This window comes from Nyctereutes procyonoides, unplaced genomic scaffold, assembly GCF_905146905.1.
Source record: "Nyctereutes procyonoides isolate TBG_1078 unplaced genomic scaffold, NYPRO_anot_genome, whole genome shotgun sequence".
NCBI lineage: Eukaryota > Metazoa > Chordata > Mammalia > Carnivora > Canidae > Nyctereutes > Nyctereutes procyonoides.
This window is the reverse complement of record NW_026575157.1, coordinates 147853-167628: the sequence shown is the minus strand read 5'-3', so window position 1 is coordinate 167628 and position 19776 is coordinate 147853. Positions and strand designations below refer to the sequence as shown.

Sequence of the window (19776 nt, the reverse complement as noted above, 5' to 3'; positions counted from 1 at the left end):
CTTCACATCCTAACAAAGCACTCCATGACCCAAGATTTATATGTTAAATTGAATTTGGCAAAATTCTAAAAGAAAACATAATATATTGTTTCTAAAAGAAAACATTATATTAACTATATAAAAATTAAGATCTTCTGCTCTGGCAAGAAAACACAAAAAATAAACTGGAAATTATTTAAATATTATATAACAGAGAGCAAACTTTCTTAAGATAAAAGAGGATTTTAAAAATCAGCAAATAGAACTTTTTAAAAAAATCCAACATACTGAGACTACACAGTTTGATCTCCTTTTCCTCCAAAAACTTGCTTAAAACAAGATTAAGGTTAAAAAAAAGAAAGAAAAAGAACTATTTAAGCAGAAGAGACTGGGAAAAGAGATAATAACACAATTTTAGACATTCTCTAGATCTTTAAGAAAACTAACCAACTCAACAAAAATCTCTCTTAATCACATATCTTCTTTGAGTTATGGTCCTATTTATCTTCTTTCTTTCACAGCAAGAAACTTGAATAAGTTATCTCTTCTGGCTGTCCATCAGTTATCTCCTCTATCTTCACTTGAAATTACTCTGATGGTGCTTTTGCCAAAATTATTCACCCAAAGTGTGTTCTATGAAGCATCATTGCTGAATCCAGTGACCAATTCTGAGTCCCTATCTTACCTGATCTATCAATAACATTTGATGCAACTAATTATTTCTTCCTTCCGGAAACACTTTCTTCACTTGGATTCCTAGACACCATGTTCTGCTTGTCGTTCTACTGGAGGTTCTTTCTCATTTATACCCTGAGGTACAAATACTGGCAATACTCAGGGCACAGACCTGAGGGGCTCATCTCCTTTCTATCTACATACACTTCCTAGATGATCTTATCCAGTCTCAAGACTTGAAATACCATCCGTATGCCAATAATGCTAATGTTAAAATCTTCAACCTTCATCTTTCCTGTGGACTCCAGACTTAGATATGCAAATTTCATGATATCTTTTATTAGGTTTCTGATATGGAAATCAGAATTAACACGTCCAAAATTCTGCTCCAGATCTTCGTCCAAAACTTGCTCCTCCATAGTTTTGCCCATATCAGTAAATGATAACTTAATTCTTCCACTTGCTCTGACCAAATACCTTGGAGTCATTGTTGACCATTCATTCCCTCTTTCCCAGGATTAGAATGCTTTGTGAATTGTCAGCTTTATCTTTAAAAGACACCTAGAGTTCTGACCACTTCTATTGCTACTGTTTTGATCTACACAAACATCTTTTCTTGACTGGATAACTTTGATAGTCTTGATAGGTCTGGCCTTGTGAGGGCCCTCACTCCCCGACCCCATCCACAAGACATCCCCATTAAGAATAGAAGTCAGAGTTGTTACAATGTTACAACAGGGTTGTTACAAAGTTCCCGTTATCTTTTGCTCACATTCTTCTCTTTCTTAAATTTCATTTTTATTCATGAGACAGAGAGAGAGGCAGAGACACAAGCAGACAGAGAAGCAGGCTTCCCGCAAGGAGCTTGATGTGGGACCCAGTTCCAGGATCCCAGGATCCTGACCTGAACCAAAGGCAGATGCTCAACCACTGAGCCATCCAGATGGCTCACATTTTTTCTTGTGATCAACTTCCTCCACCATATTAGCTTCCTTCTCTTTCTTCCCTAGAATGCTTCCTCCTTGGGGCCGTTGCATCTGCTGTTCCCTCTGTCTGGACTTCTTCCCTCAGATATCCACATGGCTTACTTTCCCTCCTGCTTTGAGTTTTTAGTCCCTGAACATTGCCCTTAAATAAATATATTCTTCCTCAGTAGCTATCAGTTATTAACATCTCACTTTATATGTTATTTATCTTATTTATTATCTTTCCACTAGACAGTTCCATAAAAACATGATTTAAAAATATATGTATGTCACCATAACCCAAGTTCCTGTATCCCCAAGAGGTTGGGGTGATACTGACAAGAGGCAAGTCATTTTACTTTTTTTTTTTTTTTAAGATTTTATTTATTCATGAAAGAGAGAGAGAGAGAGAGAGAGAGAGAGGCAGAGACACAGGCAGAGGGAGAAGTAGGCTCTATGCAGGGAGCCCAATGTGGGACTCGATCCCAGGTCTCCAGGATCATGCCCTCAGCCGAAGGCAGGCTCTCAACCACTGAGTCACTCAGGTGTCCTAAGTCATTTTACTTGTACAGGTTTAAAACTTGGAGTCTTCCAAAGACAGGTGGAAGAGCAGGGCTAAAAATGTGAGAACTGTTGAGAGTCAGGATAGAAAATTGTTAGACTACTAGGTGTCCTCCTTTTTTTCCCCTGTGTATTCAGGTGATTGCCTTTCTTCCTCCCAGGATTTTCTTGAGGAATGGAGACTATCACGCCCTTCCATCACTGCATTCTGTGTTGGCCTCTATTATGTTGTAGCACCATCCTGAAATCACTTTTCTAACTGTCCATCAATGCCAAAAAAACATAAATTCCTTGAATTAAGGGATCAAACTTTTCCAGTGAGGTCTGTTGCCTCAGCACCAAAATCTGTTTGGAATGATAATCATTCCTTGTTGATTGATTTGCTTTAATGAATACTTCAAGCAGGAAATGAAAAGAACCTGAACAGGGTCACAAATGAGGAGTTAATGACCACTTAGAAATGAAGTGAAGGGAACTGTCATTCTAGAAAAACTCCCAGGGTTTTGATTGGCATGCAGGAGAGTCTGCAATGATTCCCTTGTGATTAACTTGGAGGTGGGATAAAATCAATGAAGATTTGTTGTTAGCCTGGGGCAAGCAGCTGGGCTGAGTTATTTTCCTATCCAGGTTATTACTAATTTTCTCATATAGAAATAGAAGCAAAGACAATAATTATTAGGATTCAAATAGTGTGTTGGGCTGATCAACAGCATTCATTTAAATCATGTTTTCATTTATTATCCCCAAACAAGGTCAAGTAGTTGAAACAATTATTGCTAGATCCAGGTTCCTTGCAATAGATAATATTATGTAAACTTGTTGGGTGTCAACATTCCTAGACTTTATAACACAGGAAATATATGAGAGTCTATATCCTTACATACTGGTTAGGGTCTCCAATTAAAATACAAGTGGCCCTATATTTCTTAATCCTTATAAAACCTGTTGATGCTATAACAAGATGGTGTTGGAAACTTGAAAGGAAATTTTACTGGGAACCAGATAATAGAGTACTTGATCTCACCTGCTAAGGCAGTTCTGCAGGCACATGAAGTAATTTTTGCAGGTTAGGCATGACTGGTAATAAACTTAATCCACAGTTGGGGTACCATGTGACCCTGCAGAACCCATTCTGATGCTGTAACATCATCACTAAGAACTTCAGCAAATACCACTAAGTGCAAACTGGAAAAGTTGTGCTCACTGAACTTCCTCAGGCTTGAAGCATAGAAGCAGACATCATCCTTTGTTAAGAAGATGTCCTCTGAGACGCCCGGGGGCTCAGTGGTTGAGCATCTGCCTTCAGCTCAGGGCGGGACCTGTAGTCCAAAATCCCATATCGAGCTCCTTACATGGATCCTGCTTCTGTCTCTGCCTCTCTCTATGTCTCTCGTGAATAAGTAAATAAAATCTTAAAAATAAATAAATAAATAAATAAATAAATAAATAAATAATGTTCTCTGAACTTTCCACATTGAAATATAATTTCTATAAAGATTTATAGATTAGTGCTCCTTTACCCAAAATCAAACCCAGGCTAGTAATTCACATTTCTTAATGGGAAATAAATGAATGAGAGGCTCCTAATTCTGATGTAACTAGCTTTACCAGGATGAAATAGATATAGAAATGGATAATAGAGGTAAAATATGGACACTTCAAACTGAGCTTTGACTACAGGCCGGAACAGTTCAGTTGATGTTCCATCAGTTCTTCCAGATGGTATTCTAAAAAGCCAATCCTACTCCGCCAAGCCTTTCTCCCTAGGGACAAGGAAGATGGGGAACTAAACAGCCAGGCCATCCACCCAAGAGGCAGCTAGTTAAACCACATCTGTCACTAGTCACACCCACCCTGAGCAGTCTGCCCAGCTCTTAAACATATTTAAATGGAGATGGGGCTGAGTAACTGGTATCACCTTTATCTTTGCATTCTGCTCTTAGTCCCAATAACAGGCTAATGTTCATTTCCTTAACTGCCTAACACCAAAAGTGCTTTATTATTGTTGAAGTAGGCACATGGTCTAAGAGACACTGAAACAGTTCTCTGCTAAGTCACCAAAGTGCGGTCAACAATTGTTCTAACCTTCCAGCAACCAGTCCAACACTGGCCACAGAAGAAAATATTGCGCAGGGCAAAAATTGGGGTAATCCTGAAAGCACTGAGTTTGTATTGCTAATGAGACATTCAGGAGTGAGTGTTCAGTCGGCACCTGGAGGACAGTCTGGGGAGTTTCAGAAGTACTGTGTTGGCAAGAGATGAAACTCTTTCTAATTCCCCAAGTTTATTTAGCTGCACAAAGGAAGAGGTTGACTACTCAAATGTACAATGTTCCTGCACCTGCACAGTGCTAAAGAAAGTGTCATAATTCATAACTTTTTCTTTCATTACACTCTAAACAAAAAAACCAACATTATTACATCAGAACTTTGTCACGTTATAATAAATTAGTTATTGCTAATCTAATAATTGCATCTAATGCTAAGATTTCAAAGGTGACAACCGTCTTATTAGCTATACATAGCTATTTGAAACCATAGCTCAGGATGCATAATTTCAGGAAAAATTTCAAGGGTATATTTTCTTGCACCCATTTTTTGACCAACTTTAATTAATTCTTAGTAATTTTTCTCAATGGTTTTGCCACTGCCTGATGCATTATGAAAATTCATTTAAAAAAATTAGTGAGGGATCCCTGGGTGGCGCAGCGGTTTGGCGCCTGCCTTTGGCCCAGGGCGCGATCCTGGAGACCCGGGATCGAATCCCACGTCGGGCTCCCGATGCATGGAGCCTGCTTCTCCCTCTGCCTGTGTCTCTGCCTCTCTCTCTCTCTCTCTCTGTGTGACTATCGTAAATTAAAAAATAAATAAATAAATAAATAAAAAAATTAGTGAATATGAGAATAAAAGATAACTAATTTTTTTCTCCAATTACAGGCTTCTTCTAGCATTTGCAACAGGACGTGTACATGCATAAACTAGATTTTGGGAATGGAGAATTAAAATCGGTAAAATAAAACCCTCTAAGGCAAATAATTTATATAATTTTTAACTCAAATAGTACCGGGAAAATTGATAATTTAAAATTATATAGGATTATAGATTATAGTAACATTTAAAGAAAGTTGTTTATTTTTTAACAATGAGACAGCAAGGGCACATAGGTGTATTTGCCTTCTGGTTGGTTCAAATTGGCTTTTTAAAGTTGGTATCAGGGTAATTCCTGCCTGTGATGGAAGAAATTGCAAGACTTACTTGCAGTTCTAAGATTTCAGTTCATGTAACAGTGTTTCAAGGTAATTTTTACAAATATTACAAAAACTGGGCAGCCCGGGTGGCTCAGCGGTTTAGCGCCTGCCTTTGGCCCAGGGCATGATCCTGGAGACCTAGGATCGAGTCCCATGTCCGGCTCCCTGCATGGAGCCTGCTTCTCCCTCTGCCTGCCTCTGCCTCTCTCTCTCTCCTTGTCTCTCATGAATAAATAAAATCTTAAAAAAAAAAAAAAACTGCTGAGAGACATTTCTTATGTACATGTTTTCTATAATGCTGATCATTATTAAATAATGTAGGGCTAAGGTGAACTATAGGTATAAGAATTAAAAAAAAAAAAGGAGGGGGCTCCTGAGTGGCTCAGTCAGTTAAGTGTCTGCCTTCAGCTCAGGTCATGATCCAGAGTCCTGGGACAGAAACCCAGTTCAGGCTCCCTGCTCCGAGGGGGCTTGCTTCTCCCTCTGCCTGCCACTACCCCTGCTGGTGCACACACACTTTCTCTCTGTCAAATAAATAAATAAAATCTTACAAAGAAAAAAAAAGAATTGAAGAAAAGGCTGAGGTGAAGTTAATGTTTTTAAATTGCAAAAATGTAAAAAAATAAAAAAATAAAAAAATAAATTGCAAAAATGTGAAGGTAAAAAAAGGAATATTCAGGAACACACAGTATATTTGGATCAAGCTGTATCAAGCAGTAATTAATTCTTCATGTTCATCAGGTGGAAATGGATTAATATTTGTATTTAAAACTACTGCATTGTGTATTTATAATCAAAAGTTAAATTCATTTTGATAAAAAATATCTTTATTATTTTAAACAAAGATCTATAAAGTGCCATGCAAACTGCAGAGGAATTATCTAAGCATAGCTTTTTCTACTGAAGTGGGTGGGTACCTCCCAATGAAGTTGCAGGATTCTTTTAATTAGTTTTAGTAAACAAATACTTCCATCATTTTAGCTTATGATGAACTACAAAGTTAACAAAATGTCCAAATAAACCATTAATTTTACATGTATTCTGTCTTCTAAAAATAAATGAACCAAAACAGGAAACCTGATTTGATAATAAATATTAAGTATCATATATTAATGAAATACCATTCTATTTATTGTTCATTATCAAGATTTAAGTATGTCAGATATACTATCTCAAACCCAGCTGGCAAAAGAGGTGGATAATAAATACCGTCATAGCCAACTAATTTTCATACAATTAAGCAAGAAGTGAAGAGGCAGGTATTCCTATTGATATACATCATATAAAAAGAGAAGGACCTAAAAACTAGTCCCATGATAATCATTTTTCCTTTGGTATCACTGTCACATATCCTCATTCTATGAGATAAACCTGTAGGAAAATAAGGCTCAGAAAAAACACATTTGGACATAAAAAATAAAATGTTATTCATAAAGGAAACTAAAGCCTGTTTTTTTGTCTTTGTTAGGAACATGTAACTCCTAAATAGTTACACTAGCTTCATTCAGAAAATCCACCACTCCGGACAGGCAACAGTCTAGGAGAGCATGGTACCTTATCATAAGCGCTCATAAGTGACTTCTGATTGATAATTCCATGTAATTTCATAATCCATACTAAAATATAACAACTCAGAGTGTATTTTCTTGTTGACAATGTGTCAAAAATACCATTACAAAAAGTACTACATATTATTTATAAATTTTTGTCATTTCACATAAAACCAGCAAATTAGATAATTATATATTTCAAAAAACACAAGAAAGCCACAAAGTTGGTCATTTAGAAGAATACAGGTTTTTTTTTTTTTTTTTTTAAAGAAAATGAAGACCAGGGCAGACAAATTTCACTTGAACATAAGGCTAAAATCTTTTCTTTTTCTTACACTTTCGGAACTTTTGGCTATATTCATTTCCTCTCTTGTTTTCTGTGCTACTATCACTGTCACTGGTTTGTTTTTGCCGCTTTCGTTTATTTGTCTGATAAAGATCAGGGTCACTGGGTTGTTGGTGAGTCCGTTCATAAGAGCTGGGTCCAGCCTCCAGATCTGGAACACAATTTAGCGAAGACGACGCAGCTGTACTATTAGGAAATGATGCTGCCATCTCATAGTAAGGAAGCTGGAGGGATGGATTATACGCAGGCCACTGCTGCAGAAAAAAGTCAATCATTACCAAAACAAGCTCAAAATGTTAAAGAAAAAGTTAACAGTTTACACACATTATACAAATAACTACAAGCCAACTAAACCACCTGTTAGGACAGTGACTTTTCTCAACAGAATTGTGATAGTTTCCTATAAGGTCGTGTACAACTTACTACAATACAGATGCTGCCTTACAGAAATGTAATACAATATAATCCAATAACACACAGTTTCATATCTTCTAGTAGCTGCGATACAGAAATAGAAAAGAAATAGATGCCATTAATGACGTATTTTATTTACCTCCAAATATCCCAAATATTGTCATTTCAACATGTAAATAATTAACAGGTAAAAAATTAATGAGATATTTTACTTTCCCGTTTCCATGCTAAGTCTTTGAAATTTGATGTGCATTTATACTTATAGCACATCTCAATTTGGATGCTACATTTTCACTGAAAACACTGGATCTGAATTTAGATTACCAAAAATTTACATCTGAAAAAGCAGATTCACATACTCAAGTTCTTGCAAATATTCTTAAAAATATTCTAATAACTGAACCAAGTTATCTGCTTTTAAATTTTAATAAAAGTTAAAATTAAATAAGACTAAGAACTCAGCTCCTTAGTTTCACATGTGGCTAATGGCCACACTAGGGTATGTAGCATGTTTGTCAACAATTAAGATAGAGAACACCTCTCTTGTTTTTAACTCAAATTTCTAACTATTCAAAGTAGACTAAAGATTCACAGAAACATCATGAACTTGTGTGCATGTGTATGTGTGTGTAAGCGTTTTTCTCATCTCTTTTATGGATAAAAAATGCTGGGAAGAAGGATAATGACAGTTTTGGATAAGAACTGGTTGTTTTTAAATATCTCATTATAACTAAGAAAAAATTTTCCCAAAAGTTAAATTCTCCATTCCTTATGTTTACAAAATGAAAATGGCTATTTGAGAAATCTGAAGCTCACATATATGTTGGATGTTTACAGCAATCACACCCTGAATCACAATACCTGTATTAGAGTCCCATATCTGTCACTAACAACTATATTACGTTGGGCCTATTGATTAACAACCCTGGACCTCAATTTATTATGTATAAAATGAGGAGTTGGAAAAAAAAATTTTTTTTCCTGAAGTTCCCCTTTAACTTATTGTGACTATAATTATGATTTCTAGCCCAGAACCTATTTCTGAGAGTCTTTGGAAATAATGTAATTTACCACTCAGAATCCAAATTAAATTAAATTTAAATTTAAATGAGGACTCTCTACTTACATTTTATTGGACCATGGTACAGCATCATTACCATCTACCCCTTCTGTGTTGACACACTTGCTAAAATACTAGGTGTGCGATTGAAGAGGACTGTGTTAGAGCAGACTGCCTGCCACTGGGGGGACAATGCTCAGGGCAGCTTCTGCCTTCACCTCAAGCTTAGATTTGAGAACCATAGTTCCATCACAGTCTGTATCATATTATATATTGAACCAAAGGCATATCAAACTTACCATCTTCTGAAAGAAAAAATATCCTTGAGGTAAAGCTGCAGTATTTATTGGAAAGAACTGCATGGGAAAGGAAGCTCTGCCCACAACTTCTTCATTTCTTTGGGTAGGTAAAAGAAAAATTAATAAAAAGTTAAAATCCCTACACACAAATGCCCTTTTTCCTTAATAAAAAAGGAAAAACCTCCTTATAATTACAAACCTCTTTAAGACACCTCAGTTAAGATTAACTTTAAACACATACACACAAATAATCAGATATTATGCTGATAATATAGTGACATAAGTAGTATTTTAAGTCTTATTAATTGCTACTTATTGAAATCTCAATATTTAGAGTCACATCTGACTTTCTGACAGGAAAATGTTAAACAATGTTATATGTATATAAAGAAAAAGACACTTAGATATGAAGAGAGCAAAGAAAGCCAAGTCATTAGTAATCACAAAGGGCACAGTCACTTTTCTACAGATATAAAAATTTTCCTTAATTTATTGTTGAAGGTATCTTCACTATTTAACTATAAAAATTATGCTCCTAAGTGGACTGCTAATGTTACCATAAAGTCATGTTTGCAGATTTGTTTCACACATGAATTAAGATAACAAAAATCTCTAATTTAAAAACTGTGGTGAGCTCAATTTTCATTTATAAGTGTAATATTTGCTTCTATGAAGATGTTTAATAAATTCAGGCCACAATTACTAGTTAGATTCTGTAGCTAGCCTTCACTTGCCTACTTTCTCCACAGCATTCCACAATTTTAATGTGAATACTACTAATCCTTAGGAAAGGAGATGTGCTGTGGGAAAGGGTGAAACAGGCAGGTAGAGGCAAAGATGAGGGCAGGTGAACAACAGGGAACCGTCAGATGGATAGGAGATTCCATTTACGAGTGGTGAGAGTAGCATCGCAAAAACCAGCGGAAGAAAAACAAAACAAAACAAAACCAGTGGAAGAGTAAATTTCACTAAGGAAGAAAAAGGAATTAGTATTTGTTGTTATAAAAGAGTAAACTGAATAAGCACTGACGCTACTGAATTATTTTTCAGAAGGTTCCTGATAACCTTTAAAAGGGCATCTTCCATGTACCAATGGGGTTAAGAAGTATGTAGGAAGTAAGAATGTGAAGGATGAAAGATTTTTCAGGGAGAAGAAGGGGAAAAATATTAACTGTCTAATTTGGAGACAAGTTTGGAGGAGACCAGAGGTGTGTGTAGAGTAAGTGACAGTAAAGAAACAAAAAGTGCAAAGAAATCAGAGTGGGGCAGATGTGACCTCAGAAGCAGAACTAGTGAGACGAGCATCATTATGAAAACAGCTGCAGATTCTCTAAAACCATTATCTTTCCATTGTGAATCTTAGGGCATTCATTTAGAGATGAATCACACGTAAAACGGCAAGAGTTATGAGCTTATCTGTATCACTCCAAAATTTCTAAGTTGAAGTCCTAACCCCCAATACTTCAGAATGTGACCTTATTTGGAACCAGGTTGTTGCAGATGTAATTAATTAAGAGGGTCATACTGGTGTAGGATGAGCCACTAATCCGATAGGGCTGTTATCTTTATAAAAAGCGGAAATTTAAAGACTGGGATACACAGAAAAACATCGTATGAAGATGAAAGCAGAGATCTGGGTGATGTATCTATAAGCCAAGGAATATCAAGACTACCAAATAACCAGGAAACACTAAGGCAGAGACTCAGAACATTCTTCCTCATAGCCTTCAGATGGAATGGACTCTATGGACATCTTGACCTTGAACTTTTAGCCTCCAAAACTGTGAGACAACACATTTCTATGGCTTAAGTACCTCTCTGTGATTATGTTACAGTATCCCTAGCAAACTAATACAGGAACCATTTATTAAAATCAGAAGGCATAAAGGCAATAAAGGCATAAAAAAATCCTTTTCCAAGAAAGACCTATGAAAGATTAAAGATACAACATGTACACCATTTTTCTCTGCACCTTGCTTCTGGGACACCATAACCTATTCTCATTCATCCTTTATAATATAACAAATACTAGAAAATAAAGTATTACCAATGAAATGCAGTACTATGGAATATACAATAATTCTGATTTTCTACCCTAGAATTTGTGATGATTTAGTTTGTCAAACATAAGTATAGAATAAGAATTATGACATTTTATAGTGCTTATTTTTCTACCTCTGTCAAACAGATTTCTTCCTAATTCCTGAGAAAAATGAGGTTTGTTTCCTCACTAGTAAAAGAGAAGAGGCTCTCATATATATGGCTCAATTCATGAGTCTATAGTATGTCTCCCATCAACGTGGTAAATCATGCCCTCCTTTTTGGTAATATTGGCTGAAAGTATTACTGAATACCTCCTATGTGCCCAGAATTTTAAATATATTGAATGTATTATAAAATTTGATTCTCATAATAATCTTCAAGGTATTGGGGCACCTGGGTGGCTCAGTGGTTGAGTGTATGTCTGCCTTTGGCTTAGAACATGATTCCAGGGTCCTGGGATCCAGTCCCGCATCAGGCTCCTCACAGGGAGCCTGCTTCTCCCTCTGCCTAGGTCTCTGCCTTTCTCTGTCTCTCATGAATAAATAAATAAAATCTTAAAAAAAAAAAAATCTTCAAGGTATTATCCTTGTTTTAGAGACAGGCTATAGTGTGGTGAAATTACTTGTCCAAGGTCATACCATTAAGAAAGTGGCAGAAGCAAGATTTAAATTCAGGTAATTTGGGCAGCCCTAATGGCTTAGCGGTTTTGCAGTACTTCTCCAATAGATAAGCTTGTGCAATTGCCAGTCCTCGGAGACACTCTCTCATGCCTCAGAGAGATAATTTAGGTTACTGTTAGTCTACATGAGAATATTTGGTTCTGCTGCAGAGGACAAAAACAAAGAAGATGGATAAAATGTTCGTAATAAACTCTAAGTAAGCTAGTAGTTTCTGGGACACTGATGAAACTGTTAGGGACAGAATTAAGCAAATCACTTGGGAGATACAGGCATAATTTATAATATATATTGAATATACATAGTAAATAAGTTAGTGTTAGGTTTTTTTTTTTTTTTTTTAAATGGGTGGAGAAAATTAAAGACAGCAGAGCCAGGCAGTAGGTTCGAGAGTGCTTTAATGGGGAGCGCTCCCGGGCAAGGTTCCGTGACCCAGAGAGGCTCGAGTCCGGGAAGTCGCACCCAGGCAAACCGCAGCGGGGGTTTATAAGGATTTTTCGGCGGGAAGATGGGAGCTGGGTGGCATTCCAGTTAGGGCAAAGGTTACAGGTCTTTGGAAGCTAAATTAGGGTAGGGCGGCAAGGCGGCATCAGTGGGAAGATGGGGGTGGGGCGGCAAGGCGGCGGTATCGGGAGGTTGCTGGCCTCCGGTCAGCCATTTTGAGGTCCCCAGTCTCGCCAGCCCAACAGTTAGTATCCTGTCAGACATGCCACAGATAGATTCAATAGCTAATATGATGGAATATGTAAGAGTGTTACTTAGAGACAAAAAAGGGAAAGAAACACCAAGTCCTCATCATGTCACCCTTGGCTTGCTTGCTCTTCTTGTGTTTGATCTGTCTCAAAAAATAAAATCTGGGTGCATCTGGCAGACTAACCAGGAAGTTACTTCTGTGGTCAGGAATATTGCCCATAAGTCTCTTTGAGAGAGCAAGGGAGTGAGATTAGCTCCAAGAAATTTCCACCTGAATGCCCACCCTTATTAAACCTCAAATCTAGCCTTCATAACCACACTAGCAGTGAGGAAGGCTGATGTGGCAGAGAGAGACATGGCACACAAGTATTAGCATAACCAGAACACAGCATCCTGGTCCTCTGGCCCACTTGTACCCAATTCTAAGTGTGCTAACCTATTCAGGATCTTTCCTGTTGCTTTTCACTGTTTCTTCTAAATTAGTTTAATAAATGGTGTGATTTGAACATTTCAATTCTGTTTCAGAGCCTTTCTGTTCCATGACCTCTGGGACAGTTTGCCTGACAGTGTCCTTAGAGGCTGCTATACCATCAAGAAATGAGCCAATATAAAATTTTAGAATATATGGAAAATTACCATAAAGAAGTTCTAAAGAGTAGTACAATAAATAGCACAATGGCTTAATGTCAGAAGGCTTAATTTGAAGCCTAGCAACTACCACTTTTTCATCTTTATGACCCTGAAAATTAGTTAACTTTGCATCTTTGTTTACTCAAGTATAAGATATGGATAATAGCATCTCTATGATCCATCACAATGACACCTTGGATGCTTAAGTGATTTAACATCTATGAAAAGCACAAGGTAAACCATAAAGAACACTAGAAATATAAATCTCTCCCACCCTACTACTGAAAATATTAAAACTGAACTTTAAATCAAAATATTTTGTCACTTTTCATTGTTTCAGAAAAAAGTGAATTGCCTAATTTTAATCCCATGTCTAAATAGTAAGGTTTTACAATAGTTCAGAATATTTATTTATTTAATTAATTAATTTTTATTTATTTATGATAGGCACACACAGAGAGAGAGAGAGGCAGAGACACAGGCAGAGGGATAAGCAGGCTCCATGCACCGGGAGCCCGACGTGGGATTCGATCCGGGTCTCCAGGATCGCGCCCTGGGCCAAAGGCAGGCACTAAACTGGCTGCGCCACCCAGGGATCCCAGTTCAGAATATATAAAAACTATTTCTTGTAATAAGAACATAGTTATTTGCTTTACTTTTTTGAAAAAATATCTTTAATTACCTGTAGCTGTGTGAATTTATCTTAATACAGTTCTCAAAACTTTGGTTAGCTGGTTCAGAAGAGCGAGAGCTCCCTATAGAAGAAACAGAATAACAGATTACTTAATGGCACAATTTTTTTTGAGTTCTAATGTTAAACCATAAAACACTCCAAACCTTAAAAGATATAGTATTGGTTAAAATTCCTTAGTCATATAAAATGCAAAGATATATTCATATATATCTTTGATCTCACAAGTGATATTTATAGATTGTTTACACTAATACAAATGACTAAATTATAAACCAAGTTTGGCCAAAGTGATGGCTGTACAGACGAATGATATTGACATAAGACCGTAAGACACATGATGTTGTGTTCTTCTACAGACTAACAATGATAAAAATCAATGTTATCTGCATCTTGTGTGGAATGCATGAGTTCTCTAAACTACACTGGCAAAAGTGGATGCGACTTTACAGAGGGGATGCTTAGCAGCTGGCTGGGATGCATCAGAACGTAGTACATCCTGGCCCATTGCACCAGTGTGAGTTAACCAAACAGTACTTGAAAGCATGATATAGCCAATTACCTTTGCAAAGACATTAAAAAAGTAAATAAAAGAAACACAAGGAGAAACCCTTTTCCTTTGCAATGAGGTATTGTTTTCTTATAGTTTTTTTGTATAATGAGAGGAAAAAGAAAAAAACAAGGGAAAAATCAATAAGCTTGAATCATTTAGGGGAGGGAAGCAACGTAAGCATCACAAGCACTGGACCATAACCATAAGCATCACTTCTATCAGCCTCTCATAATATGAAAAGGATAGAGTACTAGGACAATGTCCTCTGGTATCTCATCAGTTTTTGGCAGATGTGTAGGAGAAGGCATTTGAGGTCATTCATGCCTGGAAGCTTTCCTCTACAGTTACTGAGGGTCCCTCTGCAGCTGCTTTTAGTTAGCTGCTCTTGCAGGGGCTTAAATCCAGGGCAGTATGTAGAGCATGGTGTTCCCAGGAGAATGGCTAAGGCACTCACTCCATCTTCTAAATAGCAGGTATTTGATACAACACATTAGCAATGACAAAAAGATTAGCAAATAGCCTTGATGTATAAAACGCTAGAATTGTATGTCCGCAATTCATTTATATTTGCTTAAAACAGCCAAGAGCAACTATTATAACTACTTGCTGGCTGTGGTACTAAGATAGGACATTTTAAATTTTAATACAGAAAAGATGCTATAGGATTAGCAATACTAATTGATAATATAACATTACAAATGTCTACTTGCATTTTAAGAAAACTTAATAGAGATGACAGGAACACTTTTTTGGTCTTACATTATATGGAAAACACAATGTTCACACCTCTGAGAACAGCACCATTAACAAAACACACTCAGAAGATTCATCAGTGGCAAGACTTACCAAATCGATACTGTACATTAATTGGTCTTCCATATAAACGAATTCCATTCAGCAAAGCTATGGCATAAGACACCGATTCAGGATGTTTAAAGCAGACAAATCCAAAAGTCTTCGGTTTTCCTTCTCTGTCTTTGCATATAGTCACTTTGGTTAATGGCCCAGCCTATAAGAAACTTAAAAATTATTTTCTCATAAATCTAAAGATTTTTTTTTACATTCAGATAAATCAAGTATATCAACTTCAGACTTAAGAAAAATCTGTTAACAATAATTGCTTTATGTAGCTATGAGAATAATGCATTTTCCTAACAGCAAATATCATATTTCATTACACTTTCTGGTATTTTTTGACTCTTCAAGGAAATATTCATGGTGTTAACAACAGAAAATTTTAGGTAATAGTTCCAAATCTTAAAAGAAAAAATATGTTACCCTCTAGTTAAGCTTAACAAAAACAATTTTAAGAGCATTTAAATCTAAGAATAAAATACTACATTGTTTCCATACGTATTAACTGTGTATAACTCAAAAATAAACTTTAGTGACAAATCTGATGTTGATTTGAGCCTAAAAAACTGTTATACTGTATCACGGCCTAATTTTTTCCTGTCAAAGTTAAAAATTTTGGTAAGAGAAATTAATTTATCATGTGTTTTGATCTAATAATCCCATTTGGTAAATATTCCCAAAGGAAAAATATTTTATTATGTTTATGACTTTAAGTAGGTATATTATTTATAGGAGTGAAAAATTAGAAAGGTTCTAAATTCAACAACGGGAGAATATTATTCCACTGTGTACTAGTAAAGGAATAAAACAAAAAATTGAAAATATTCAGGTTTATTGATAATATAACCTATAATTTGCAAAAGAGAGTAAAAACGCTGAGTCAGGGCAGCCCAGGTGGCTGAACGGTTTAGCACCGCCTTCAGCCAAGGGCCTGATCCTGGAGACCTGGAATCGAATCCCACATGGGGCTCCCTGCATGGAGTCTGCTTCTCCCTCTGCCTGTGTCTCTGCCTCTCTCTCTCTCTCTGCGTCTCTCATGAATAAATAAATAAAATCTTAAAAAGAGAAAACAAAAAACGTTGAGTCAAATATTGTAAAAAAGTGTTAATTACAACTAAAAAATTGTACCCCCCCATAATGATTACAGAAGGCACTCACAAAGAATTATGAACTAAGATTTAATGGAGAATGGCTCATACTTTTCAATCGTTTACTTTAATGATTACTTTTCTTTGTAGAGTTGTATAAATAAATTAAAAGTAGTTTTTATTCTAAAGAAAAATGTTACTATTGATGTAGGAATGAGTTAGGGACAGATGGGGCTAGGCAGGGAAAGAGAAGGGAAAGGCCCAAAGTCAGGCTCCCATAAATCCCAAGGACACTGAATGGTCCAGAGTCAGGCTCCTACCCATCCCAAGAAAACAGAGGTAAGACAGTAAAAACAGGGGGGAAAAAAAATATACCCAGGCTCCCTAGCTCCAAAATGTTATGTAGTATCCCTCTCTAATGGTTACCAGACAATCGCAGAGATTCACCAGACCCCAAAACAGCCATATGTCAATCACTTGAGACAGCACAAAGACATCTAAAGGCCTTGGGTTCCCTGGTTAGGTTCCCAATAAAAGGCCTGCCAAAAAGCCCTCAGTGGCAATGCTGTCGGGACCCCTTTCCTGAGAGCTTTCTCCGTATCTTTGCTTAATACACTTCTATCGCTTTACTCACTCTTTGTCCACAAGATCCATTCTTTGACTCTGTGAGACAAGAACCAAACTCTCCTGTATCACTATCATCTTTAAAATGATACTCTTAAGATTCAATCTTTTTTCATTTTCTGCTTTCCCAGAGACTAGCTCATTCTCCATTCTGGCTTCAAGGACCACTTCCTCAAGACAACTATTTTTTACACTCATGCCTCCTAAGATACCTCTGTGTGACTGTTCTTCAAACTCAACATATTTGAAATTGAATTCATCATCTTTCTCCTCCAAATCTGTACTTCAGTACTTCTTAGTCAAAAGTACAAAGATATTAAACCTGATTTTCTCACTTCCAAGGGATAATCAGAAATTTAAAAGAAACTAGTAAAAGGATAAATATATACAATAAAACTAATTTTAATCAGTACTGTTCTATTAAATGTATGAAATCACAAACAGAATATGCTTTAAATATGTTTTGAATTTTACAAATCTGAAGATATACCAAAGCATTTATTTTTTTTTTTAAAGATTGTATTTATTTATTTACGAGAGATACAGCGAGAGAGAGAGAGAGAGAGAGAGAGAGAGAGAGAGAGAGAGAGGCAGAGACCCAGGCAAAGGGAGAAGCAGGCTCCATGCGGGGAGCCCAGAGTAGGATTCGATCCTGGGACTCCAGGATCAACGCCCTGAGCCGAAGGCAGGCGCTAAACTGCTGAGCCACCCAGGCGTCCCACACCAAGGCATTTCTAAAAATAAAAATTTCAACAAGACTTGTTTGCAGTAACAATCTCATCATCTTTTAGTCTTTTTTGAAGACCAAGTTCACGTGTTTTAAAAAGCCTTTCTAAAGGACACCTCACTTTAGCAAATCCTTCCAGAATACAGAAGGATCTAGGCAAAAATAAAAACATATGCTTGGCTGCCTGATCTATTAAAAAATGAACATTTTCTTTAGGTAGAAATTATTTAAAAAATGAGAAGATTTTGGGACACCTGGGTGGTTCAGTGGTTGAGTGTCTGCCTTTGGCTCAGGATGTGATCCTGGACTCCCAGGATCAAGACCTGCATCTGAGTCCTGCATGGAGCCTGCTTCTTTCTCCCTCTGCCTATGTCTCTGCCTCTCATGAATAAATAATGAATAAATAAAATCTTTAAGAAAAAAGAGAGAAGATTATACATATATGTATTATATATATATAACATCTATCTACCTATGTATCTTGTAGATCCATGCAGCTGGTATCAATCCAATTCCTACTGACTAGAAATAACGTAAGTAAGGCCTTGGGGCCTGTGTGCCTATCCCCAACCTCCTCACCAGTTCCTCTCCGTTTTTGGAGGTTCGTCCATGAGAGAAACCTTCAGGGGAAAAAGAACTATAAAGTTTTTTCTTTCTTTCTGTTTTCCTTTTTTTTTTCTTTACATTTTTTTGGTGTTAGAAGTGATAAGTTTCATATGATATTGGGGGAAATAACTATAGGAAAGACAACTATCAGAGCAGATTAAAAAGGCCAAGTCACGAAAAAAAAAAAAAAAAAAAGGCAAATTAGGGGCAGCCCTGGTGGCTCAGCAGTTTAGCGCCGCCTTTAGCCCAGGGCCTGATCCTGGAGACCCGGGATCGAGTCCCACGTCGGGCTCCTGGTCATGGAGCCTGCTTCTCCCTCTGCCTGTGTCTCTGCCTCTCTCTCTCTCTCTCTGTGTGACTATCATAAATAAAAAAAATAAAAACTTAAAAAAAATTTTTTATGTTCAGCATCTCACTTTGGGTTTGCCACGTAACGGTCAGATGGCTGGCTGGAGGAGTCCATCGCTTTCGAAGGGACACCTTGGTGTATACAAAGGTGAGCGTTTACAGGAGACAGGAGGCTTACTCATGGAGGTCCGGAGTCTCGAAAAGTTTCCAAAAGGTCCTCTTGGTATGAAATACAGGGAACTGCCCAGGGAATCCATTGGTCCTAGTCATGATGCGGCTGTCTGAATCGTTAAATCGCACTTATCCTGGAGCAAAGACGCCCACCACAGGAATGGGCTTGGGGGTGGGGTGGGGACAAGTGATGTACAGGGCAACACTTTACCGTCTATACAATCAGCTGGCTGGATGGAAGGCGTGAGCGTGCTAGTTACCCGAAGGAGGGCAGCGACAGAGCGGTTTCCTTTTTGCCGGAGACACCCAAGGCCCAGGGAGCCTCCGCGAAGCCCTTACTCAGGGCTGGGGGCTGGGGGAGCCACGACGGCGCTCCCCCCCACCCCCCAGGGCTCGACAGTGCGCTCCGGGATGGGGCGCATATTACATCACTTCACCACCAGCTGCTCACCTAGGGCAGGCGAGCCTAAACGGAACTAAATGATAAACCTAGGCACAGAATGGGGGGCAGGGAGGACGGGGCCGCGCTCCGGAGGGTCCAGGTGCGCCGCGCCCCGCCCCGCGGGCTGCGCTTCCGGCTCGACGCTCCCCGCTCGGCCGCCGCTCCCCGCCCGTCCGCCGCCCCCCGCCCACGATACCTGAAGGAACAGCTCGTAAAGAATCTCTTCCCGAACTCGGGCCTCTAAATTCCCCACAAACACCGTCCTGTCGGCCTCCTCCTGAGGCGGGAACATCCCTCCGGTCTCCGCCAAGGATGGAGGAGGCCTCCAGACCGCGCCCCCTCTCGTCGCTTCTCTGCGCCGCTCGGACCGGGGGAGCGGGGCCGGCGACGTGAGCGCGCGCGCCGGGGGCGGGGCGAAGCCGTGAGGCCACGCCCCCGCACCCCTGGGCCCCGCCCACCGCCCACCGCCCACAGCCCCGCCACAGTTCGGGTCCCCGCGGCGACCCTAGGACAGCGAGGGAGGGTGGCAAGA

General features: G+C 38.2%; 1 protein-coding gene across 1 annotated transcript; it reads right to left on the bottom strand.

Annotated features, from left to right (window-relative positions):
• Nucleotides 1-6289: 6289 nt before the first annotated feature.
• RBM11 (RNA binding motif protein 11) lies at nt 6290-19592 on the bottom strand. The gene is made up of 5 exons (XM_055313825.1): nt 19441-19592; nt 15230-15392; nt 13822-13894; nt 9097-9193; nt 6290-7577 (listed from the first exon to the last, which is right to left on the bottom strand). Exons 1-5 carry the CDS (start codon nt 19534-19536, stop codon nt 7290-7292), a joined length of 717 nt encoding a protein of 238 aa, XP_055169800.1. The 5' UTR covers nt 19537-19592; the 3' UTR covers nt 6290-7289.
• Nucleotides 19593-19776: the final 184 nt, after the last annotated feature.

Bases quoted from the DNA above. Each gene is read 5' to 3' on its own strand.
- RBM11 (XM_055313825.1), bottom strand. From the start codon at position 19,536: ATGTTCCCGCCTCAGGAGGAGGCCGACAGGACGGTGTTTGTGGGGAAT. The intron at 15,393-19,440 runs GTATCGTGGGCG...AGTTTCTTATAG, and splicing joins TTTACGAGCTGTTCCTTCAG to GCTGGGCCATTAACCAAAGT. The intron at 7,578-9,096 runs GTAAGTTTGATA...TTTTTTCTGCAG, and splicing joins ATTTTTTCTTTCAGAAGATG to CAGTGGCCTGCGTATAATCC.